We start from the raw sequence: 26064 nt of genomic DNA, 5'->3' as shown, positions 1-26064 counted from the left end.
GGTGATTATTTCTGATGACTTAAAGGTAGGCAGACAATGTAATAGAGCTGCAGGAAATGCTAGCAGAATGCTTGGTTGTATAGGGAGAGGTATTAGCAGTAGAAAGAGAGAAGTGCTCATGCCATTGTACAGAACACTGGTGAGACCTCACTTGGAGTATTGTATGCAGTACTGGGGACCGTATCTTCAGAAGGATATTGATACCTTAGAGAGAGTTCAGAGAAGGGCTACTAAACTGGTTCATGGATTGCAGGATAAAACTTACCAGGAAAGGTTAAAGGATATTAACATGTATAGCTTGGATGAAAGACGAGACAGGGGGGATATGATAGAAACATTTAAATACATAAAGGGAATCAACACAGTAAAGGAGGAGACCATATTTAAAAGAAGAAAAACTACCACAACAAGAGGACATAGTCTTAAATTAGAGGGGCAAAGGTTTAAAAAATAATATCAGGAAGTATTACTTTACTGAGAGGGTAGCAGGGGCGGGCTGGGCCGGGGGGCAGGGAGGCAATTGCCCCCCAGGCCGCCCGAAATTATTTTAGGACCGGCCGCGGCGGGCCGGCCCTTTAAATGCTGCAGCCGCCGAGCGCTCTGTAAAGAGCGCTCAGACGGCTGCAGCTGCTTTTCCCTCCCTCCCCTCCCCTGTAGGTGGCCGAGCTGCACTCCGGTCCGCGGTCCCGGCCGGAGTGATGGGAAGGTGCACACTGAGTGTGCACTTCCTGTCAGTCCGGCCGGGTACAGGAAACAGAAACTCCTGTTCCGCGCGGAACAGGAGATTGTTTCCTGTACCCGGCCGGACTGACAGGAAGGTGCACACTGAGCACCTTCCTATCACTCCGGCCGGGACCGCGGACTGGAGTGCAGCTTGGCCACCTACAGGGGAGGGGGTAAGAAGAAGGGGGGGGTAAGAAAAAGGGGGGGGGGAGTAAAAAGAGGGGAGGGGGGAGAGTAAAAAGAGGGGAGGGGGAGAGTAAAAAGAGGGGAGGGGGAGAGTAAAAAGAGGGGAGGGGGAGAGTAAAAAGAGGGGAGGGGGGGAGAGTAAAAAGAGGGGAGGGGGGGAGAGTAAAAAGAGGGGAGGGGGGGAGAGTAAGAAGAGGGGAGGGGGGATAATAAGAGGGGGGTAAGAAGAAGGGGGAAGTAAGAAGGAGGGGAGATAAGAAAAAGAGGGGGGTAAGAAGAAGAAGGGGGAGTAATAAGAAGAAGGGGGTAAGAAGAACAAGGGGGGGGAGTAAGAAGAACACAGGGGGGTGAGAACACACAGAGGGAGGAGTGAGAAGAACACAGGGAGAGTGAAGGGGGGATGAGAAGAGCACAGGGAGGGTGGGTGAGTGTGAGAAGAGACCGCTAGGGGAGGGTGGGGGAGAGGAGAGACCACTAAGGGGCAGGGGAGAGCTCTAAGGGACAGAAGGGACAGCTCTATAGGACAGGGGGCAAGACAGGGGGCAAGTCCTGTACCCGGCCGGACTGACAGGAAGGTGCACACTGAGCACCTTCCTATCACTCCGGCCGGGACCGCGGACTGGAGTGCAGCTTGGCCACCTACAGGGGAGGGGGTAAGAAGAAGGGGGGGGGGTAAGAAAAAGGGGGGGGGGAGTAAAAAGAGGGGAGGGGGGAGAGTAAAAAGAGGGGAGGGGGGAGAGTAAAAAGAGGGGAGGGGGAGAGTAAAAAGAGGGGAGGGGGAGAGTAAAAAGAGGGGAGGGGGAGAGTAAAAAGAGGGGAGGGGGGAGAGTAAAAAGAGGGGAGGGGGAGAGTAAAAAGAGGGGAGGGGGGAGAGTAAAAAGAGGGGAGGGGGGAGAGTAAAAAGAAGGGAGGGGGGAGAGTAAAAAGAGGGGAGGGGGGGAGAGTAAGAAGAGGGGAGGGGGGATAATAAGAGGGGGGTAAGAAGAAGGGGGAAGTAAGAAGGAGGGGAGATAAGAAAAAGAGGGGGGTAAGAAGAAGAAGGGGGAGTAATAAGAAGAAGGGGGTAAGAAGAACAAGGGGGGGGGAGTAAGAAGAACACAGGGGGGTGAGAACACACAGAGGGAGGAGTGAGAAGAACACAGGGAGAGTGAAGGGGGGATGAGAAGAGCACAGGGAGGGTGGGTGAGTGTGAGAAGAGACCGCTAGGGGAGGGTGGGGCAGAGGAGAGACCACTAAGGGGCAGGGGAGAGCTCTAAGGGACAGAAGGGACAGCTCTATAGGACAGGGGGCAAGACAGGGAGCTCTTTAACACTACCCGCGCACACACACACACACACACACACACACACACACACACAATGCATCCCTATACATACACAGAAACACACAATGCATCCCTATACATACACAGAAACACACAATGCATCCCTATACATACACAGAAACACACAATGCATCCCTATACATACACAGAAACAGAACATGCTTCCCTTACACACAGAGAAACACACAATGCATCCATTACACACACACACACACAATGCAACCCTTACACACAAAGACAATGCATCATTTGCACACATACACAGAAACATACAATGCAAACCCTTACACACACATGCAAACACACACAGTTTTTCTTACATACACACAGAAACACAATGCATCTCTTACACTCAATGCACACACATACAGACACACACCTTGCATCCCTTATGCATACAAACACAGATTCACACAATGCATTCCTCACACACAACCAGAAACACATAATACATCCCTCATACACAAATACACACTGCTTCCACTACACACAAACACACTGCATCACCTGCACAAACTGGTATCCCTATACACTACATACCATAAGCACACATATTAGATAACACATAACACATCCCCTACACACTCCACTCCCTGTGAGCGAGCTCATGGGTGGGTGGAACATATAAGTGGGCCTTATGGGCATACTCACCGTCAGGCACTGGGGCCCAGACCTTGAGCTGTGTAAGAGGCCCCCCAAAAATGGAGCTGCTTCCAAATCTCCCAGAACGTTGAATTTTGTGACCACAGTTGCAAACAGCCTCCAGAGGTCCTGTTCTACACCAGACCAGTGGAGCCAAACTGCAGCCCATCATCATCCTCATCTAATTGTAAGTAGGCAATCTAGTATATTATTAGTGACACTAATCTATAATTTACCTCACATTAAAGGGACACTATAGCTTAATGAAGTGGTTCTGGTGTCTATAGCTGGTCCCTGCAGGCTTTTTAATGTAAACACACACTGTGTGCAGCACTGGCGTTAGTTCATATGGCAGATCATATGGGGGGGGCGGCAAATTTATATTTTGTCTAGGGCGGCAAAAATCCTTGCACCGGCACTGATCCTGGGCAGGTGCACCAGTCTACTGGTGACCCACAGGAGGGGAGTGCACTGATTGCACTGCACTCTCCTCCTGCCCAGACCCGTCTTGACCGCAGTGCAAGTGCCCTCTGCCCCTAATTTACAGTGGCTCACACTCACAACAAGCAGTGCCTGGAGCCCTTTGCAGAGACGGAAACAAAGAGGTTCTGCGGCAGCTGGCCGTCCTGCAAGCATTACATTAAACAGCTGTTCCCCATGCAGCCACAGGTGGCGTTGTGCTGGGAGACTGTGATTACTCTTCACTTCCTCCCAGCCTACAGAGCAGCGCATGGGGGAGAGAGGAGGAGGCATGATTTAATCTTGAATAAATCCTCTAAGCAAACCTTTATAAATTTGGGGGGATCCGCTCTTTTTCCACAGTTTATTGGTGTTTACGCTCATCTCTGTATTAATATTGAGGGATGTCTAAGTAGTAACATCAGTGTGTGTCAGCAGGGCCAGCCGTTGGGGTGGGCAAGCTGTGCGGTCACGCAGGGTGCCATGACAACAGAGGCGCCCGGCGGCCAACACAGCTCACAAGTTGGGTACACCAGCATATTTAATTTAAACGATTCGCTGGTGGTCCACTGGTGCGCACCAGCAGTAGGTGCAGTCAGATCATATCCTCTCCCTCGTGATTCTCAGCCTGTGCTCTGTCAACATTGAAAGTCAGAGCCGTGAAGGAGTGGGTATGGCAAAGAGCTACTGATTAGCATAACATCAATATCCGTTATAAAACCAGAAAAAGGTGGGCATGGATGGTGAACTGATTTGGTGGCGCAATGGGCCACTTGACTGGTTTTGCCCCCCAGGCCTAAGGCTGCCAGCCCTCCCCTGGAGGGTAGTGGATGCATTGAATAGGTTTCCAGCTGAATTGGTAGAGGTTAACACAGTAAAGGAGTTTCAGCATGCGTGGGATAGGCATAAGGCTATCCTAACTATAAGATAAGGTCAGGGACTAATGAAAGTATTTAGAAAATAAGCAGACTAGATGGGCCGAATGGTTCTTATCTGCTAGCACATTCTATGTTTCTATGTTTCTATATATATCTGCTACTGGTTTTGCTTACCAAAAGAAAACTTTGTCATCCACAAACGTGGACAAAATGTCTACTTAACTAATGTCATTCAAATGGCATTAGGTGGGATTTCTAGGTGAGCATCTAAACACTCCTGAGCTTTAAACAAAATGACATATCATTATGAATGTACATGTTTACCTGTCCTGCATACTCCACATAGTCCTGCTGGCCAGGCCGCAAGCCCATACTAGAGCTAGACTTGGCTGTGTCTTGTTCTGTGCGGCATAACACAATTGCATACTGGTTGAGATTCCCAGTCCTCTTTACAGTAACACTGATAGTGCCTGCTTTTTCGCTCACGTTGTAGCTATTAACATGAACAAATGAAAGAAATAAAATAAATTATATAATAAATGGAATGAAATATGACATCACACACAAATGCCGTACTTGTTTATAATGTAGAAAAGTACAATTTCTGGCAATAGTGCTTAAACTGAACAATAATTATATAATTTATGTCCTAAAATCCTACTTTGGACACAACTGCTGTAACACTCATATGTGATGTTCCCCAAAAATATCTGCATTAGTCTGTCAGTAATGAAAGGCTGAGAGAAGAGAGGGTGGGTTAAAGGAACACTATAGTCACCTAAATTACTTTAGCTAAATAAAGCAGTTTTAGTGTATAGATCATTCCCCTGCAATTTCACTGCTCAATTCTCTGTCATTTAGGAGTTAAATCACTTTGTTTCTGTTTATGCAGCCCTATCCACACCTCCCCTGGCTATGATTGACAGAGCCTGCATGAAAACAAAAACTGGTTTCACTTTCAAACAGATGTAATTTACCTTAAATAATTGTATCTCAATCTCTAAATTGAACTTTAATCACATACAGGAGGCTCTTACAGGGTCTAGCAAGCTATTAACATAGCAGGGGATAAGAAAATCTTAATTAAACAGAACCTGCAATAAAGAAAGTCTAAATAGGGCTCTCTTTACAGGAAGTGTTTATGGAAGGCTGTGCAAGTCGCATGCAGGGAGGTGTGACTAGGGTTCATAAACAAAGGGATTTAACTCCTAAATGGCAGAGGATTGAGCAGTGAGGCTGCAGGGGCATGTTCTATACACCAAAACTGCTTCATTAAGCTAAAGTTGTTCAGGTGACTATAGTGTCCCTTTAACCAATGTTGGACGGCAAATGTGGTGTTTCAAAGACATGGGCCACGTATTATATGTTTGCAGAGTACCAGTTTTGATAAACCACTCCAAAAAGGTTTGACACAAGCCAGAGAGACCTCAACCAAATACGTTTTCCACCATGTACTTATTTTAATTTTATATTGAATTGCTATTTTCTATTTTTGAAAATAAAGCTTTTCTTGGGCATGTGAAGCTTTTTAAGCACTACTTAATGTAACAAGGTGCTGTGAACTGCAGTACAGTGCATTAGCATTATGACTTAAAGTTGCAGAGTTGTAGCACAACTTCTCACCATCAAATCCCATCAAGATCACATACACATGTCCTTTACAGGCTCTCTGAGCATGTTCGTTTTGTGTTGTATAAAAAGACAGTGTACTACCATGCACAGTGTGATCAGACTATTATGTGAGATTTTGTTTCCAAATTGTAAATTTTGTAAATTTGCTGGCAATCCTATTAAATGCCAACACCCCAATATCTATTATGAAAAAATGGTGAGAAAGTGTTAATGTCACTCAAAGGTGGATTTCCCATAATACAAGCAGGTAGTTGGTTAGCGTGATATACATTGCACAAGGCTAAATATTAATTTTAAATTGTTGTATCGATCACCCGCACTCTTCTCAGAAGCAGGCTCAACGTTTATCCATAATGTATTCAATATTAAACCTTTTTGCACAAGATGTCAATCAGTCCCTCATACAATAACAGTTCAGATATAAATGTGCTTACCTAGCATGTGTGAAACTGATCAAAGACCACTGGATATGGAACACATTGTCACTCACAACATTTGGTTTACTATCTTTCACAAGGAACTTAAAGTTATCCATTGTTTCTTTATGCTTCTCCTCGTGTAGAATGTACCGAATTAAGCCAAGGTTTATCTCTTCTGCAGGTTAGAGAATAAACAAACAGATTAACTGATCAGGGTGACACACCAATGTTAATACAGGAACTTCCACACTGAAAGTGCATCTACTTATTAAGGTTCCTATTGGCAGTCATTGTTAAACAGGGATTGGCTGGAAACGTGCCAATGCTTCTTAATTAAATACGCCAAAGATCGAAAATAGGACCCTATCCACTGGATGATTGCCCCAAGTGTGGAACCACAAAAGCAGTTCTTGTCTACATCTTCTGGGGCTGTGCTCTACTTAGAGACGTTTGGAACAAACTGAGAAGTACATGGTAAGCACCTTATGGGCAACTTTTCAGATCACTGCTAGATATGCCGCTCTGGCCACCGAACAACCCACAAGACATTCCCAACCTCACTAACCTAATGTAGTCTCAAATAAAATCTATTTTACTTTCTGTATAGACTGACTGTTCACCTCTTTGAATAAAAGTGAGAGCACTGAAAAAAAATGAAAAAAAATTGTCTATGCCAGGTTTGATCAATACAGCCTGTATATTTCAGACAGCTTTACCTTGAGTAAATGTAGTGACTGATATTCCTGCTTTCAGCTTGTGTTCTATCTGGCCATGGACTGGCCCACTTGATATCTCATAAATCAGCTGCTTGTCTTCAGTGTCTGGGTCTATAGTCATTAATTCCTTCTTACTTATGAGGTTTGAAGCCTAGAAATTAAGTTAGCATCACATTATATTATTCCATACACATGGCACAAACACATACGTTCTCAATGCAATGTGTGCAGTCAGAGGCGTAACTATAAATCAGCAAAAATTGCCCTGCCTCCACTCCCCCCCAACGTGTCTCATTACTTCCTCCCCAGCCCCTCCATGTGTCTCATTCCCTCCCCCTAGGCCCGTTCATGAGTCTCAATTCCCCCCCATCTCATCAATTGGTCTCAATTCCTCCCTCCCTCCCTTCCATCCCACCCTCCCTCCCAAGTCCTTCATTCACCCCAAGTGTTTATTCCCCCCCACCCCTCCATGTGTCTCATTTCTCCCTTAGCCCTCCCAAACCCTTTATGTGTTGCATTCCCCCCAGCCCCTTAATTTGTCTTATTCATTCCCCCCAAGCCTCTTCATGCATCCTATTTCCCCCAACCCCTACATGTGTCTCATTCCATTCTCCCATTCCCTCCAGGTGTCTCTTTCCATCCACCACCCAAGGCTTTTATTTACCCCCCAACAATATAATACCCGTCACATTCTGAATGTTATGTTATATACATACAATAAACACTGATAATGTTATTATAGTAAACATAGATTTAAATCGCTAAAACATGCCATTTCAAGATAATTATTGGGTCCTTAAATACTTTAAAAACTAATACTAGAAAGTTTTATTATTTAATAGCTTCTAATTAAAAATTAATAATGCCATTTTATTGTATGTAAAACATATTGAAGTTACTTTGCCATCCATGTATTCCAACCACTGAAGGCCCAGGTTGGTGACAATTCTTGGTGTTCCATCATCTACAGGAAGGATGTCCACCTTAAATCTCTGAGGTGCTGCAGTTACAATCTGAAACAGTATTTGGAACATGTCAGTTTTTTTAGATCAACTATGCCACTAAAATCTATATTTTGCTTTATATTTACTTTCTCCTAAATAAATAAAAAAAATCACAAAAGTTTTGATGATAAGCAACAAGCATTTAGTAGATCACAAAAGTTTTGATGATAAGCAACAAGCATTTAGTAGATCATTTAAAATACAACGAATTGTATCTTGTGTATACTATTTGAAATATAACTGACCATTTCTAGAGATAACTGCAGTAATTAAATTTACAACATTTTCTTAGCTAGTCAGCCGTAACTTGTCACCAGGTAGAGGCCATGATAAATGACACTAGTTGTTGGCTAAGGTATGATACATTTTATCAAGTGCATATACCATCAAGGGTATCTGATTTAAGTTCCTATAGACTGTAAGCTCGTTTGAGCAGGGCCCTCTTCAACCTATCGTTCCTGTAAGTTTTCTTGTAATTGTCCTATTTATAGTTGCATCCCCCTCTAATATTGTAAAGCGCTCCGGAATCTGTTGGCGCTATATAAATGACAATAATAATAAGTATCTCTAACAGCGTTTATAATAGCATGCATCACTTGCAGTGGCTTTGCACCTTCAATTTAAAAAAAATAAAAAAATCAATAACGGTAAAAACAAAAATAGTGCAGTAACACCCAATCACATTAAAGGAGCTGTTATTGTGATATGGATTCCTACAACATTGTCCCGAAAGACCACACATATATAAATTCAATAATTGTGCTACAAACTCTTGTGCTCCCACACAAACACAGAAAAGAAATTATTTATCAGCTCACAGGTTCCTGGAGTTCTGGTGTGGTTGCTGTACATTAGGAAATCCATTTTATGTGATCCACTGCAAATAGTCAGCAGTCAGTCACATGTGAACTAATCTGTTTCACTCTAGTCTGCACATTAGATAAAAAAGCAGAAGATACTTGTCATATGCCTAATTACTGACAATATATGCCTGCTACCAGTAGATAGATATTAGTGAGACATGCTGTTACTATCGACTTTTATTAATATTTCACTTTTCACCTTCAACCCTTTTTATTTTTATCACAACCTCTTTTAAGTACAAACTATTTATCCATTTTCTAGATTGTAGAGAGAATCCACCTCCTAATGGGGTCCCTCTATCAACAAATTGCCTCCTACAGCCTGTCCTCATAGGCTTTTTTGTTCACATAGGCCTCCCAGATGAGTTGGAATTTATCGCAACATTTTTACTAAATTGCACTTGTCATTGCGCCCTGAGAGACCTTTGACCTTGTGGACCTTGAGATACTCTGTGGGCCCATAGAGCATTATTTAGAAACCCTTCAGTGAAATTATTAGCCTTGTGCCTCTCAGCTTATACTTTCAGATCCGATACATGGATATCCACTCTGACCTGTCACCTCACCTTCACCTTTTATATAATTCTCTCTTTTTTCATGTTGAGCATTATTACCCATCTAGCCAATATATTTGGATTTACAGAATGGACCATAGAAGAAAATAGGTGAAGCTTTTCGTGTGGTCATCATATATCTCTCTGTTCTCAGGTTGACCGCAAGTTGCATTGTTATCGTACTAAAATTTATATTTGCAGTTTGGCACACATATTTAACATGAAGTCTATGGAGCAAACATGTTAACTACTAGTGATATGATTTACCTGATATGACTTATTATTATGCTACTAAACTAAGCGGTGGTAACATATTGCCTAATTTGCGAACCAAATAGATTTCAAGTTATCGTTCTGGCTAGGAAAAAAAATATAAAAACAAGACAGAAGTGATTGATGAATGCATTATGTTTAAAGCAGGTGCAATATTCAGACATGTCAGCATTTGAAAGGTTCTGTGGGAGAAACTAACACAGACTAAGCAAATTCGTACATTATCCCAATACATACATATCCCAAATATGTATCAATGTTTTTAGCATTGCTTAGATATATTCAATGCAAAGGTTGTTCTGCATGTTTCAGCTGGTACACACACACTCATGAAAGCACACTTTGATGGGTGTAGACATGGTCAAAGTAGACTTAACGATAAAAGCCTTACCTCTTTTTCTCCTTCCTCTACAATGAAGAAGGGGTTAGTTCCATCAGACACAGTGAAAGAAAATCGGTCTTTGATGGTATTGCTCCCATCATGGCTATAGCTTATTCGATTCTGGTATATGTCATCCATAGTGAAGGTGATAGTCTGACGAAAGCTCTGGCCATTACTGCTACGTTCAATAACTCCATACCGGGGTGGTTGAACAATAGTAAATGTAATGGATTCTGCCTGTTTAATCAATAAGGGATAATCATCATTTAATTCTATAAAAAAAAATTGTCAATCTTTCTTTTAATGAGATGATAGCATACAAAGAAGGAAAAACAATATGTCAAAGCATTTTGGTTTGGTATCAAGATCAACATACAAGATTAGTCAGATAATGCTCTGTGCAAGAAAGACATCTCGTTTCTTTGTTTTAGTGCATATCACAGGCTACAGTTACAAGTCTAGGTTGGCAGTGTGACATTCACACATAGGGTTTAACTATCTAGACTGGTGATAAGGAAAATAAAAATAAAATAAATTAAAAATAACAGTAAAGCGTTAAAAGGCTTGGGTATAGAGGTAAACTCAAGATACATCAATGGGGAAGCTTAGCTGCTAGGTTGCAAAGATGTACTGGTATCATTCAGCAAGTCCCCTACATTTAGCATTGCCTCATTTTCATTTTGAATAAACAGACTGAATATTCCAGGCTATATTGACCGGTCACAGTTGTCCTATAAACGACTGGTAGGTAGATTAGTAGTGAGGGATAGTGTTGCTGAACGTGGTGAATCCACTTTAGTCAGTACTGTAACCTTACTGAGAGTGCCACTAGGCTGCGATTCTGCACAACAGGTTGTATTTGCGTTAGGTAGCCCCCCATAACATACAGAGTGTTCTGCTAAACGGTAATGATGCCTGATAGGCTAGATATGTATGCATTATTACTTTAAAAATTGTCGAGACAGCTGCAAATTAGGAAACTACCCTCCAGGCTAAGTATGTGGTATAGTGCTGGACATATTACCGAAGTTGTCCTTAGGTAGAGAAGCTGCATGGCAGGCAAGGTTTGCAGGAGTTAATGCTAGTGCAATATACTGGACTAATGTAACATAAAAATGCATGGTAAATTAAACATGTTAAACTAAAAGTACCAGAGTGACTATCAAAGTGTGATTAACTAAGCATGTACAAAAAGGTCATCTGCATAGTGAACATCACGTTGGAGTCAGTCAAGGGGAAGACCACTGAATCCCGTAAACTTGTCGTGGCTCTGTACCATAGGTGCGGCCAGTGGCAGCCTGACCCAATCAGCCAGTCCAGTTTTAGTCGATGCCCACGCGTGGGATGATCATGAAGGAGGCATGTGGTGTAACAAGAGGTGTAGAGGTGTAACATCCTTTCTGCCCCAGGCCAGTGTGAGGGCCAGCTTCTTCGAGCCATGGACCTGGAGGCTCAGGGAGACCAAGTCCAGCCCACCTTGTGAGCGACGGAGGGTCCTGGTGTTTAATCACCATCTGCGGCGGGTTACTCTCCGTCTGTGTGGTGTACGCTTCGGGGTTTGTACCCTTGAGGCCCTCGACATAGGCAGGCTGATCTTACGCTGGGCAGAGTGTCGGGTAGAGTCCAAGCCCGGTGGGGGGCCATCCACTCCACCTGAGTTAGCCGCTGTGTGGCTGCTGCACGGCTTTCCAGTCTGGCCCAGAATCGGGCGAATAGCTCATCCAGTCGTTGGAGTGACTGTTCCACGAAGTTGTGTGGGACCTTCCATGCTTGCTGTTGCATTGCATTGTGTGAGATGGACGCGTCTGCCGTCTTAGTTCCACAGATCGTGGCTGCTGTTTGTGTGTATCAGCTGTGTACTCCATATGGCAGATGTCGGTCGCCAGATTACTACGTGAGTATATGGGGCAAGCCAAGGGGGACCGGTATTACCCCCGCTGGTCCATGGGGCTGGGGGGGACAGCACTAGTCGAATTTTTACCGCCAGTCAAAGCCGTAGGTAGGCCCAGTCACTGGTAGGCCGCAAAGCCTTGAGTCTGAGTTTCCAGTGACGGAGAAGTCCACGGGAGGTATCCTCGAACCACCAGTGTATCAGGAACAAGCTTACTATTGCTCTGCATCCAGGTAAGTATTTGGCTCAGTAATATCGTCAAGTTTAAGGTGCCAGACGCGGGAGCTCATGCAGCACACGTCTAGACTGCTCGGTAGCCAGGCTCCGTCCCCAATTTATTTACTCTATAATGTTTGTGCTGTGCTGTTTGAGGTTCCACTACATGAAAAAAATTATTCTATTTTATAATCAAACTTACTTATCATAGAACCCTTCAAACCAGAAAAGGCCTCAACATAAGCTCTAATGCAGCTCGAACGGTACATACCTCAGTATCCGCATCTACTGCTTTCAGTTCAAACTCTGTGATGGTTTTCCGCACTCCTTCCTGAACCCTCATTCCGGAATTCTGAACCACAGGCAAGGAATCATCCACTTTATTTATAGTAATAGCAAATGTTTGGGAGACCTGATAGAAAATAATAGAAATTAATATACACATAGAGCATTTTAAAATGCATTTACATTATAGTGAAAGGGTAACTTATTGAAAACATGTATGAATAATATGGTGCATTGACCTACATGAAAACCACAGGCACTGCTCTTAAATAAGAATAGGAAGCAGCACCACCAAAAATCTGGCACTGCTACTAAAAATCTAATAAATACACAACTTGAATTGTATTCATTGTTGTGGCAAGCCTCTTCCTAGTGTTGGTGTACTGTTCTTTAAATAACAAAAACAAAAATTGGCCCCAAGCTAACTACAACAGCAAAAAAACACATAAATAGCTCAGTTTTAACCTGCGAAATAGATCACTTCCAGTAAGAGGTGAGATGGAGCTGCTGCCGCTGGGGAGTGAGTCAACAGATACAGCACAAGCCTCTAAGAGGGCAAGAAAAGCATGGACCTCACGGACCTCTGCTGGAGGTGTAATAGGGAGGCCGGCACAGTACTCCACCTCTGGTGGGACTGCGAAGCCATACAACCCTTCTGGCGGGGTATACACGGCTTTCTCAAAACCTTCTCAGACTCACCACCCCCCTTCCTCCCTGAACACATGCTCCTCCACCACACAAAGTCGCCTAGGACACGATACAAACACTCACTAACCATTAGAATCTTAAACGTTGCCAAACAGGTGATCCCTCAATTCTGGAAGCAAAAAACGACAACCCCGCTGACAACCTGGTTCTCCCAAATGGAGGAACTCAGAGCCATAGAGGAACTCATCATGACCACATCCAATTCCCCAAACAGGTACATGGAAATATGGACCCACTGGATACTGTCTACTACCAAGGCAGAATTCACAACCAGACTCCAATACGACACGTAGAGGACGCAGAGACGAGGCCGCATAGATCGACAAACTAAGAGACGAACTAGACAGACGTGACCCAGACACGGACGCACCCCCCCCACACCTCTCCAGACACCACTACCCTGACACTCCCCCCCCCAAAACACTACACACAAACAGACAAGAACAAGGCATACGCCAGTGACACCATAAGAGAGGACTTATAAGGCCACCACGTAGACGCTCACTTTCCCACTAGGGGACGACAGAAACTACGTTACCCACGTACACGATCAACAAATCACACTAAGGGCTCTAACGCTGGGCACAAAGGGACCTGCGGGCCCACCCTGGCACCTTAGCGCTTACTAGGGGGTAATACCAGATTGCCTCACTGCAACAGGACCTTCGAGTCCGACACATGAATATAACAATTGTTACACAGTGACCTGCGCGTCACCATTGCTGGATTGGCAGAACGTCATTCCTGTAAAACGTCTGCTTTTGTTTTATTCTGAGTGGACCTGCGAGTCCAAACTGAAGTTCACTTAATGTTACTGGACAAACTGATCAACTGAAAATACAAATAAAAATATATTAACAAAAAAAAAGAAAAAAAAAAAAAAAGAAAAGCATTTTCCTTGCACAACATATGTTTGTCAAATAAAGGGATACTTCCCAAAATTGAGGAGGCATAAATATGTGAGTGGGAAAGGCTACAAGGAGGCTTGCCAGTGCTGCAATGTGATACACTGGTGAAAAAAGGAGGGGTGGAATCGCAAAAAAAAGGGGAAACCTCAAAGAAAATAATCAGATTTGCAAATCTCTCCCTCTGATATGACACATAGCACCTTCATATAACAGCCAAATTAACCCTTCCAGTGCTGTAATGAGACCACCCACCACCGGGCTACCATTTCATGCATCCACTACACACATCACATTTATTAACAATATTACTACAGCAAAACAATGAATCAAGCCACTGGGTATGACAAAGCCCAACATAATAAAAAAGAAGACCAACCGCTTGGCACAAATACATGCAGTAGGAAGCACCACTCAGGGCTGCCTTTACAGAGAATGTTATTGAATTGCTTTCATATGGGCTCTAAATTTGCACACAATTATTGGGGGAGAGCACAAAAGGAGTTTAAATTCTGGATTGCGCTGCTGGATCTGGGACTGTTAGAAGGTGGGCAAAAACTGAAATTAGCCTCACATGTAAATTGTTTGCTCACATTATTCTAAGAGACTCATTAATGTAAGTACTAAAACAATCATTAATATTTGAACACAATACTAAACGAGATATCTCAGTACATTTAGGCCTAATTTATAAAACCATGATTATACAACTTCTATAAAGTAAGGGTAAAAAGTTTAACCCCTTAAGGACACATGACATGTGTGACATGTCATGATTCCCTTTTATTCCAGAAGTTTGGTCCTTAAGGGGTTAATAGATCTTCAGATTCTGCAACAATCAGGTCAGGTTGGAGTCTCCACAAAAGAACCTCATGGTTTACTTGAAAGATGAGGAATTAACTGCTTATTGTTATGACATTCTATGATACAATTATGTGACTTTAGATAACATCTTATGAAGCAGCTTGTCCTATATGACCTGTAATCTTCATAAATTACCGCAGAATGTTCTCAAGATTTTTTTAAATTTACAGGATGTGGTGAAAAAAAACTTAAATAAGATAAGCCTCTAGCACGACATAATTGCAAACTTTGCCCACAACAACAGAAACTAGATGAAGTGAATATATGACCGCCTTGGGAAATCTTCTGTACACTTACTCTATCTACAAAGAGATAAATGTGAATCAAATAATAATGTTGTTTGAAAGCATGAAAATAAAAAAAGGAACAAAAATATTCTCCTACCTCATTCACTCCATCGGAAACCGTAAAAGTAAATTCATCTGAATGTTTCTCCTCTGCACTGGTGTGGATATACTGAATGCTTCGTGATTCTAGGTCAGCCTGGCTAAATCTGCTAATCTTTACACCTGGAGAATGAATGGCAGAAGATAAAAAAAAGGAGACACATTTCATTTAAAAAGGTTATTTACTAAATTGTAAATTGTCGAGAACTGAGGAAATTCAAAGTGAATTTCTAATTCTAGGCCAAAATATCCAAACTGAAAAAGTGTCTGACTTAAATGTTTCCAATTCACCTATTTGGCTTAATATTTAAAAGTCCACTTTACAGAATAATAAACATAATTCATTCCAAACCATTCATAAAAAGAATACCAAAATAGTAAACGGGTAAACACAGGGTACATTTACTAAATACAAAATCGTAACAAATCGAAAAATGATTTGCACTATTTAGGATAAAGCTGCCAAATTGTGACTATAGTTGGTTGTATTGGAGATTTTTAAAAAAAATCAGATATATTTGCAATTCTCTTTTTATTACACTGTAAGCAGATGTTTAACGAATAAAGCACTATGCTTTATTAGAATCAGCTTTCAAAATCTGAATAATAGCAGGGAATTTAGAGAAACTAAATATCATCGGTTTTCTATCCATTATTATGCGATATTCAAGTATCCAGAATTGATTAGTGTTCTGATACTGAGCTTTCAAGGAAACGGTTTTGGAACAATGTGCTAGAAACAATGGCATTACCAGACAAACAGGGACTAAAACATGAATTTCAAAATTTAAGTAAAAAAAACAAAATTGAAGCTCTGCTAGGGCTGACCCAGGTTAAGACCCAAGTGGATCCTGAAAAGTCCCTGGTCTGGTTCCCCACCACCGTCCCCCCTTATTGCACAAGTGACTGGGCAGCAATAGCTTTAGGCGTGAGGTGGATTTTAAAAATTACGCAAAAATTGTGCCACACGCGACATGGAGACTGCCCGAGGAGGAGGGAAGGAGGAGTAAGACTTTCTGGGCACCTATTACTGGCATGAAACCATTTAATATAGGCATTTACATAATGCCTACTAATAGTGTGATTTCCCGTTTGAAGATACTGCTGGTATATTCAAACAGGAAATCACGCTATTAATAGGCATTCTGTAATTCACCAATAAGGATTACATAAGGGTAGTATGGCTGTAATTAGGAAAGAAATATACTGTAAAATGTTACATTGCAAAGTTATTTTGCCCCGTTACGTTGAAAACCTGTGTAATATGCTCGAACATTAGGAGATTTTTAGTGTGAGATTTGTGTTTACTTATTATTACTACTGAAATTTTGCACACAGTGTTACATGTTACAAGACTGAATCGTATCTATTATCAAATCCCATGTTAACTTACTTCTCCTATTGATGGATCTGCTTTTCGCATGTTCATTAGGTTTTCCAAACCACCTAAAAATAAGAGCTCTTACCTCTAATAATATTCCCCTTCATTTTCACACCTTCCCAACCCCCTCCACTTAAAAATAACTCTGATTAAGTGTACATTAGACATGTGCATTCGTTTTCGTACGAATACGATTTTGCCCAAAATTTCAGACTTTTTTGTATTCGTTTACTAAAATGTAAACTAAAGTCCTACATAAGAAATATTAATGAAACAAAAGGGCAAATGCCGAATGCATTACCTTTTTGTTACAGTTCTTTCTTTTAGTAGACTCCGGAAAATTAACCCCCACAGCACGGAGGAGAAACAAAAACCGCTGGTTCTCCCAGCAGCCTGACACTTAAAGGACCACTCTAGGCACCCAGACCACTTCAGCTTAATGAAGTGGTCTGGGTGCTAGGTCCATCTAGGGTTAAACCATTTTTTCATAAACATAGCAGTTTCAGAGAAACTGCTATGTTTGTGAATGGGTTAAGCCTTCCCCTATTTCCTCTAGTGGCTGTCTCACTGACAGCCGCTAGAGGCGCTTGCGTGATTCTCACTGTGAAAATCACAGTGAGAGCACGCAAGTGTTCATAGGAAAGCATTATGAATGATTTCCTATGTGACCGGCTGAATGCGCGCGCAGCTCTTGCCGCGCGTGCGCATTCAGCCGACGGGGAGGAGAAGAGGAGGATCGGAGGAGGAGAGCTCCCCGCCCAGCGCTGGAAAAAGGTAAGTTTTTACCCCTTTCCCCTTTCCAGAGCCGGGCGGGAGGGGGTCCCTGAGGGTGGGGGCACCCTCAGGGCACTCTAGTGCCAGGAAAACGAGTATGTTTTCCTGGCACTAGAGTGGTCCTTTAACCCGTGCAGGGCTGCGAGGAGACTCTTACAAGCAGGGGTTAAGTGACTTAACCTGTGCTTGACGAAAATACCAATGCGCAGGCACAAAAAAAAAAGCTGGCAGCGCTACCAGTTCCCTCCTTGTAATAAATAATATTAATTCTTACCTCCACCCCGCATTAAAACCTATGGAGGTCACTATGACCCCCATATTAATAAATGCTAGGTTAAATACTGCCGCATGCCCTTACTCGCTGCATGGCGCCAGTCGCTAGTGCAATAAGGGGGACCTGCCTGTTAGGGTCCCAACCTGGGGAGAGACAATAGGTTCCCCACATTGATACTTAGGGCCCCCACCTGCCGCTCATGGGTGGGGGCCATGCTGGGGACGACACAATAGATCCCTGCCAATGTCTCTTAGGGTCCCCACCCACTGCTCATGGGTGGGGACCTGGGGGGACACTAGGTCCCCCCCATTATTTATTTAATTAAGGTCCCCACCCGCCGGTCATGAGGGAAGATTTACTCGCAGCATGCGGGAAGATATAACCTCTCTTTTATTAATACGGGGGTCATAGTGACCCCATAAGTTTTAATGCAGGGGGGGCGGATAGGAATAATATTTATTACAAGGAGGGAGCTGGAAGCGCTGCCAGCTCCCTCCTTGCTTTTTTTTTGGCGCATGCGCATTGGTGTTTTCTTTTTGTTACCGAATTTCGTCCAAAAACTAATGGTTTACGGATGAAATTCGGAATGGACGAATCCAATTTCTATTAAGTATGAATTCATTCGTACGAAACGAAAATGTCACTGGTGCACATGTCTAGTGTACATATTATAAAGGCCACAGCCTCGTGGCAGTAGGCAAGCGAGGGGCAGATCAACGATCTCCCTCATTGGCTAGCCAATTCTCCTGTTGTGACACTAAGCAAGCTAGTAGGGCCGGCGCTCAATATTGTATCACAGCATTGTATCACAGTTACCCCCTCCCTGTTCCAAGGTAAGCATCAGGAAAGAATAAAACATTTTTTAATCAGCTCAGCACCTGTCCCCCACAATCCCACTCCTGCCAGTACAGGCCTCTGTCCTCCAACTAACAGCCATTATTACCCTCCCAATTACAGCTCCTATCACCCACACTATAGCACTATCTTCCCACTACAGTCCCTATCCCAGTTTATATTCTCAGTTTATATTGTATATGGAAATTTGTAAGGCCATCTGAAAAGACTGCTTTATTTTGTGAAGTATGTAAAAAAAAATGAAATAAAATGTTTTAAAACTCAAAACCGAAAAAAAAAAAAACTGTACCTGGAGATCCGAGATGTTCTAAGTAACCAAGACTGGGTTGTTTTGTGATATGGAACAGGAGTTCCCGTGGCTCGCTGTCCTGATCCGTGGCAGAGAGAAGCTGGGTGGTGATTTTTTTGACTGAGTTTTCATCCAGTGTAAGACCTTTATTGGCAGTAATGGTTGGGGGCAGTTTGTCTTCTACAAAAATGACAACAACAAAAATGTAATAGTTTCAGCAATGATATGTACAAGACAGAACAATTTACAAATTACTAAATGTCTTAATTGAAACATGATGAAGTGGTCTGGGTGCTTACAGTGTCCCTTTTAAAAAACCATCAAGTTCTCAGTCCACTTTTATACATTTTGCTGTAACTAAAATGTCATGCATATACTAGCCTTCAAGAAAGCTCATTTACAAAAACAACTTTAGCTTAATGAAGCAGTTTTGGTGTATAGATCATGCCCCTGCAGTCTCACTGCTCAATTCTCTGCCATTTATGAGTTAAGTCACTTTGTTTATGCAGCCCTAGCCCTCCCTGCACGTGACGTACACAGCCTTCCTAAACACTTCCTGTAAAGAGTAATGCTTATACTTCCTTTACTGCAAATTCTGTTTAATTCAGAATATGTTATCTCTTGGTCTGTTAATAGCTTGCTAGACCCCACAGGAGCCTCCCACATGTAATTAAAGTTCAATTTACAATTTGTTTATGCAGCCCTAGCCCTCCCTGCACGTGACGTACACAGCCTTCCTAAACACTTCCTGTAAAGAGTAATGCTTATACTTCCTTTACTGCAAATTCTGTTTAATTTAGAATATGTTATCTCTTGGTCTGTTAATAGCTTGCTAGACCCCACAGGAGCCTCCCACATGTAATTAAAGTTCAATTTACAGACAGAAGATAAAAACTTTTAAGGTAAGTTAACATCTGATTGAAAATGAAAGCGTTTTTTTTTTTTCATGCAGACTGTTTCAGTCACAGGCAGGGGAGGTGTAGCTAGGGCTGCATAGACAGAAACAATAGTTATTTAACCCCATAATTGGCAGAGAATTGAGCAGTGAGACTGCATGATCTATACACAAAAACTGCTTCATTAAGCTGAAGGTGTTTTGGTGACTATAGTGTTGCTTTAACACCTTGACGACGGGTGACGGTTCAGGACTGTCATCGGCATTTTAGCGTTGCCGACTGCTGATGGTCCTGAACTTTCCACGCCTGTGAGCATGGAAGCCATCAGAGAGCTTATGGCGGAACATCATAAAAAGATATCAGCGGATGTCGCCTCCATCAGGGATACACTGCAGGGCCTAACTGGTCGAATCGGGACCGTGGAAAATACCATGAACACCCAAAGCAGCCAAATACATACGCTACAAACAGCTAGCTGGGCAGAATGTTCTACGATTTGCCGCGCTTGAAGACAAATGCCGCCTAAGGCACCTTAAGATCAGGGGCATTAGCGACGACGTTCCGGACGCTGAACTACCCCATTTTACTAGGCGGCTCCTTACGGCTCTACTGACCCCGAGGGTAGCCAAAGCGGTGACAATAGATGGAATATTTCGAGTCCCAAAGCCCGCCAGGGCTCCAGCCACAGCTACAAGAGATGTTGTCCTGCAGTTCCAGACCTACCAAGATAGAACCGCAGTCCTGACAGCTACCAGATCATCAGCCATTTTACCTTTTCGAGGACATGTCTCTCACGTTCTACCTTGATCTCTCGGGAGCAACATTGGCCTGGAGGAAGTCTCTGCAACAACTGACAACCCTCCTGCGAGCACAACGCATCAGGTACCGCTGGGGCCCAGCTCATACCCTACTGGTCACCAAGGGCGACAACACATTCACAGTGCGTAGCATGCAGGAGGCACCGGCGACACTGGGACAGCTGAACCTCCCATCGGACTCACTGGCCCTACCGACACCAACTGACAAGCAAGCGAACCCACCGAATTGGAGCATGGCCAGCGCTGCAGAATTCATCCCCAGAAGATACACCGGCGCACCTAAAGCTGCAGCAACCACCTGAAAATATCTGGATTATAACTGAACTTGCCGGGACATTACCCTAAGATGCTGAATCCACTTTAGACAGCTGCTCTCTGGCGAGCTAACACCCTGCTTGGCGGATGGCCGCACTCCTTTACCCTCTGACAAACACATATCACACGTTAGCGCAAGGACCCACTATAGGGAGTCCCATAGGGTAGGTACAGAGTTAACCCCTCGCATTTCTGACACTACATAGGCACTCCGAACTAGCCTTCCTGCCCAGTAACCAGGAGCTGACATTTAGCCTTCACCTAACCTCCCTCATGAGAGCGCTGACCTCCATGCACACGACCATCAAGGGCCCTCCGAGGACCTCTCAACCTGACGACAAGCGGGTACCACCCCCCCCCCCCAAGCAATGTAGTCACACTGCAGACACAGCAAACCACATAGACAGAACCGACAACACACCTGCTCAGAAGAGAACTCTGCTCCACCTGCACTAAAGTAACCTGGCCTCCAACAACCCACCATAATTGTACAGTGCCACCACTTCAGATGTGTTATGTATACTAACAAATAAGCATTAACCTTAGCATGTTACATTATTAATCTCTGATGTTCAATGTTAGTCTACAAAATATAGCCGTGTTAACCTCTTTGCAGTCTTAAACATAACTGCATTTTGTTCCAGCATGTACTTTAACTAACAAACAAAAAATTGTGCATAGTATTTCCTATGCCATGATATCAGCTGTTGAAAACCGGTCTCGTACCGCTGTCGTGGCGTCACAGACCTAACTGTCAACCCATGCACAAATAAAATAAAGAATTAAAAAAAAAAAAAAAAAACAGTAAAACATATCACAGTGATGATATTGTCAGTGAAAGTGATTTTTCTTGCATTTTTCACACACAAACGGCACTTTTACTGATGATATAATTGTTGCGATATATTTTCCTGTTTTGAAACACTAATATTTGTGTTCAGCAAAGTCTCCCGAGTATAACATTACCCCCATGTACAGGTTTTATATCGTTTTTGAAAGTTACAGGGTCAAATATATGGGTCAAATACTTTTACATTGAATATTGCCAGGTTGGTTACGTTGCCTTTGAGAGCGTATGGTAACCCAGGAATGAGAATTACCCCCATGATAGCATACCATTTGCAAGAGAAGACAACCCAAGGTATTGCATATGGGGTATGTCCAGTCTTTTTTAGTAGCCACTTAGTCACAAACACTGGCCAAAATTAGCGTTCAATTTAGGTTTTTACTTTTTTCACACACAAACAAATATGAACGCTAACTATGGCCAGCGTTTGTGACTAAGTGGCTACTAAAAAAGACTGGACATACCCCATATTGAATACCCTGGGTTGTCTACTTTAAAAAAATGTGGGGTGTTATTCAGAGATTTATGACAGCTAATAGTGTTACAATGTCACTATTGATAAATTTTAAAAATGTATGTTTTGAAACCGCAATATCCTACTTGTACCTATAGCCCTATAACTTGCAAAAAAAAAGCAAAAAAGCATGTAAACACTGGGTATTTTTTAAACTCAGGACAAAATTCTATTTAGCAGTTTTTTCATTCGCTTTTGTAGACGAGTAAAAGATTTTTCTTCATATTTTTCTTAAATTAAATTACATGAGATTATATAAATAATGGTATGTAAAGAAAGCCCTTTTTGTCCTGAAAAAAAAAAAATATAAATTGTATGGGAACAGTAAATGAGAGAGCGGAAAATTACAGCTAAACATAAACACCACAAAAGTGTAAAAAGAGGCCTGGTCGCAAATGTAAAACATCGCAAAAACAGTCAGGTCCTTAAGGAGGTAAACTAAATAAAATATAATGTTGATGACTGAAGAAAACAGCAGTGATTCCAGAGAAAGTAACAATGTATAAAAGTCCTAGACATATGAACAGGCCATCATTATCAACTGTAGTATTTCTACCAAGATCAGTGGAATGACAAAATAAGCTTGAGAGAGGAGACTCATCTGGATTCTCTGCCAGCCTGCGTTTCCTCTTTCTTCTATTCTCTACATCTGTTCCTCTTAACTTTTCTTCTACTTTTCTCTTCTGCTATTTGGCTGATACAAATATAAAAAAAAGAAATGTAGAAAATCCCCAGACACACACTTATAAAGGCAGTTCAAGCGAAGCAGAGGAAGATTTACTGACTCTTTCTTCCCTACTGTGAACTGGCTCTACAATTGTGTGCTTGGGGATTTTGCTTTTTCATCTTGTTTTGCCTTCTGCTGACTTTGGAAGTGACACATCAGATTGACAGCACCTTCTATTTCTGTGTCTGTAAACACTCTTTTTAAACTCACACAGTTACTCTTTACGGTCATTTAATATGTTTAAATTAAGCATTGATTATTGTTTTTTGTTTTTTTTTCATTCTTCCATCCTTTTCTAAGAAAAAATATGCATGATGCTCTTTTTCCACCATGCAATACGCTCCCTGTGGATTGCATATTGATCTGTAGTTTTCTATAGAACATGGAAATGCCTTTATGATGTCATGATGGTATGAAGTTTATTACGCAGAAATGCGAGCAGCATGTCACGTGCTGAGGGTACCCCAATACGCACCTAATATACTTATGTAGAAGGACTGGTCAATCAGTTTGTTGTCCTCTGTATCCACTACATCAAACTTGAAAGCAAAACTACCTCCAGCTTCTCCTTTTTCATGCTTGTATTGAAGATGGCCTACAAAATAGTCAGATAACAAATGTATTATTTTCATTCTTACTCCAACAGAAAACATCTTCTATTGCTCAGAACGGGCCAATAACATCCCTACATCCTTGTGTAAACCCTGTCCCATTAACCTGCTATAGCCCATGCTTTCATTCACCAAACAGAAACATATCACAGGTATCCCACATTGTATTTACCCTTTGGTCAGCTCATGTGAAGTTAAAAAATGGATTGTCGTTGGTTTACATAGCTGGTCTCTCTATCAGTACTCTGTGTTTATGGGAATAACATTATTCTATTAAATCCACAAAAACAATATATAAATGTATTTTTTGAGCATATTCACATTTATATTTTGCTCCTCGCTAAACAATTTAATTTCATTAAAAAATACACATTTCTTTATGTCCATAGCCATGTGTGAGTAGGTTGGAATGGAGTTTAAATAGCTATTTTTCCTAGCAGAGGTTATGTATCAAACTGTGTATTTTTATTACAATTTAATAAAATATAAATTCAAAAAAATTATAATTCAGGCGCTGTATTGGCAGCTAATTACTATACATTGAAATCACTAATTCTAACCCTGTTTTTTAGGAAATCCTTCAAGTTCGACTTGCCAAGTTCCCCAGATGTATGATACAAACAATATTACTAAGCTGACCTTTATTTATATCCATCTGGGTGAAGCTATTGACAGGTCCTTTCACAGAAATCTGTACTAGGTTATTGTTCTTTGACATCTGTAGTCGCCCCACGGCTGGATCCTTCTTTATGATGTACCGGAGTTTAGTGTCTTCTGAATCGATATCTATACCCATTAAATGCTGATCTGTGATTGTAGCAATGGAGCCTACAGCAAAAGAAAGGCAAAGTTTGTTATATATTCTTTTGAAAATGCTTACATACATTTCAAAAAGGAAGAATATGGACTGCACTGCATTACTGTGCATGGGGGGAAATTAAATTAAAATCCATAAATGTATCACAAGATTTTTCTTAAAGTTTACTAGCATGTGATATAGGCTTATATAACACAAAAGCAGAGAAGCAGAAATAATAATAATGGATGGTGTTCAGCTTTAGAAACAGATCTATTATTTATGCGCTGGCATGTTTTATGTTATTTACATTAAACTTTGTGGGTAATGTATAAATAATAAGGAGGAGCAAATACCTGCTGATATCTGTAGGCCTCTGTTGATAGTTAATCTTGGGTGTTCTTTTTTCAGTGGTTCAATAGAGATCTCTACCTTTCCAGTCTTTGTGTAATGGCCATCTGAGAGAGAGAACTGGAATTCGTCTGAAGCAATGGTCACGATTTTGGGTATATACACAATCAACTCATCTAGAACATCTTGGTAGGTGAAAGAAGACCCCTGAGATAGAATCCGACCATTATCCAAGGGTTCCGAATAGAATTGCCTTCTCCGTAGGATTCCTGAGCAAAGACAAGGACCGTACATTTAGATAGGACTTTATACACCTTTAGCAAATTGTATGTACGATTATACTGTAAATCATTTTAACCCACTAAATTAGGATGTCTGTCGTGGCAGATGCATGACCCAGTACAATTTTAGAGAATCTTTAAAAAATTGATTTCTGTTTAAAGTGTGAATCTTTCAGAAAAAAAAACTGATCAAATCACAGAAATCATGTGGCAAATGTACTTCTTCTATGTCCGACACATATCAAATTATAAGGACAGAACTTGCAATCCAACTGATTCACAAATAGATTTATATTATTTTAGGATGTTATTCAGCACCCTTATTTGTAATTTGCCTTACAAATTTACATTACATATAGGTATCTAATGGAATACCTTCTTTATTTTAGAAGCACTTTTTTTTTTAAATGTTATATTTTTAGTTCACCAAATAGTGGTCTGACTACCAAGACTGGTTTTATATGTATCCTATATATTTAAGCTATTTTTCCAGACTATTTCATAATGCAATACACTTTGTTCACTCCTCCAGATTAATGGGTGTTGATCAATAGGATCAATGTCTGTATATAATAGGGAGATGAGGCACTGCAGAAAATCCCCCTACATATGGACACCGATTTACCTTCAATCTGGACCACATATTGAGCTAATTAAGTGATTAATAAATAATTTAATTATACTATACCATAAATGCATCATTCAGAGATATCATACCATTAACAGGTGTCTTGGTTATAATAAAAGTAAGCACGTTATCTGGAGTATCAACATCCTGGACACTTAAACAAGTATTTCGGATCACTGCTCCTGCATTGTCATGAACTCGCAAAGGTGTTAAGGAGACCTGAGGAGGTTCATCATTCTTGCCCTAAAGTAAAAAAATAAATAAAGAAAAATACAAATCATATACATGTATATTTACTGGGAAACCAAGAAATACACCACTGTGTATACTATTGATCTCTCGGGTACAATCTGTAAAATGGTAATAGAACATGTGCCCACAATGGAGCATCAATCAA

General features: G+C 41.7%; 1 protein-coding gene across 1 annotated transcript in view; it reads right to left on the bottom strand.

The window, feature by feature from the left end:
• The window catches only part of FRAS1 (Fraser extracellular matrix complex subunit 1), a 425273-nt gene that overhangs the window by 43003 nt on the left and 356206 nt on the right, over positions 1 to 26064 (bottom strand). Inside the window, exons 43-54 of the mRNA XM_063458710.1 lie at positions 25757 to 25910; positions 24764 to 25027; positions 24251 to 24439; positions 23476 to 23595; positions 18884 to 19063; positions 15309 to 15433; positions 12434 to 12574; positions 10065 to 10292; positions 7879 to 7992; positions 6980 to 7130; positions 6279 to 6438; positions 4537 to 4705 (exon numbers count right to left, since the gene is read on the bottom strand). Coding sequence (XP_063314780.1) covers positions 4537 to 4705; positions 6279 to 6438; positions 6980 to 7130; positions 7879 to 7992; positions 10065 to 10292; positions 12434 to 12574; positions 15309 to 15433; positions 18884 to 19063; positions 23476 to 23595; positions 24251 to 24439; positions 24764 to 25027; positions 25757 to 25910 — 1995 coding nt within the window. The remainder of the gene's footprint in view (positions 1 to 4536; positions 4706 to 6278; positions 6439 to 6979; positions 7131 to 7878; positions 7993 to 10064; positions 10293 to 12433; positions 12575 to 15308; positions 15434 to 18883; positions 19064 to 23475; positions 23596 to 24250; positions 24440 to 24763; positions 25028 to 25756; positions 25911 to 26064) is intronic.

Source organism: Pelobates fuscus, chromosome 6 (assembly GCF_036172605.1).
Source record: "Pelobates fuscus isolate aPelFus1 chromosome 6, aPelFus1.pri, whole genome shotgun sequence".
NCBI classification, from domain to species: domain Eukaryota; kingdom Metazoa; phylum Chordata; class Amphibia; order Anura; family Pelobatidae; genus Pelobates; species Pelobates fuscus.
Note: the sequence above shows the minus strand (reverse complement) of the source record. Positions and strands in the feature narration are given on the sequence as shown.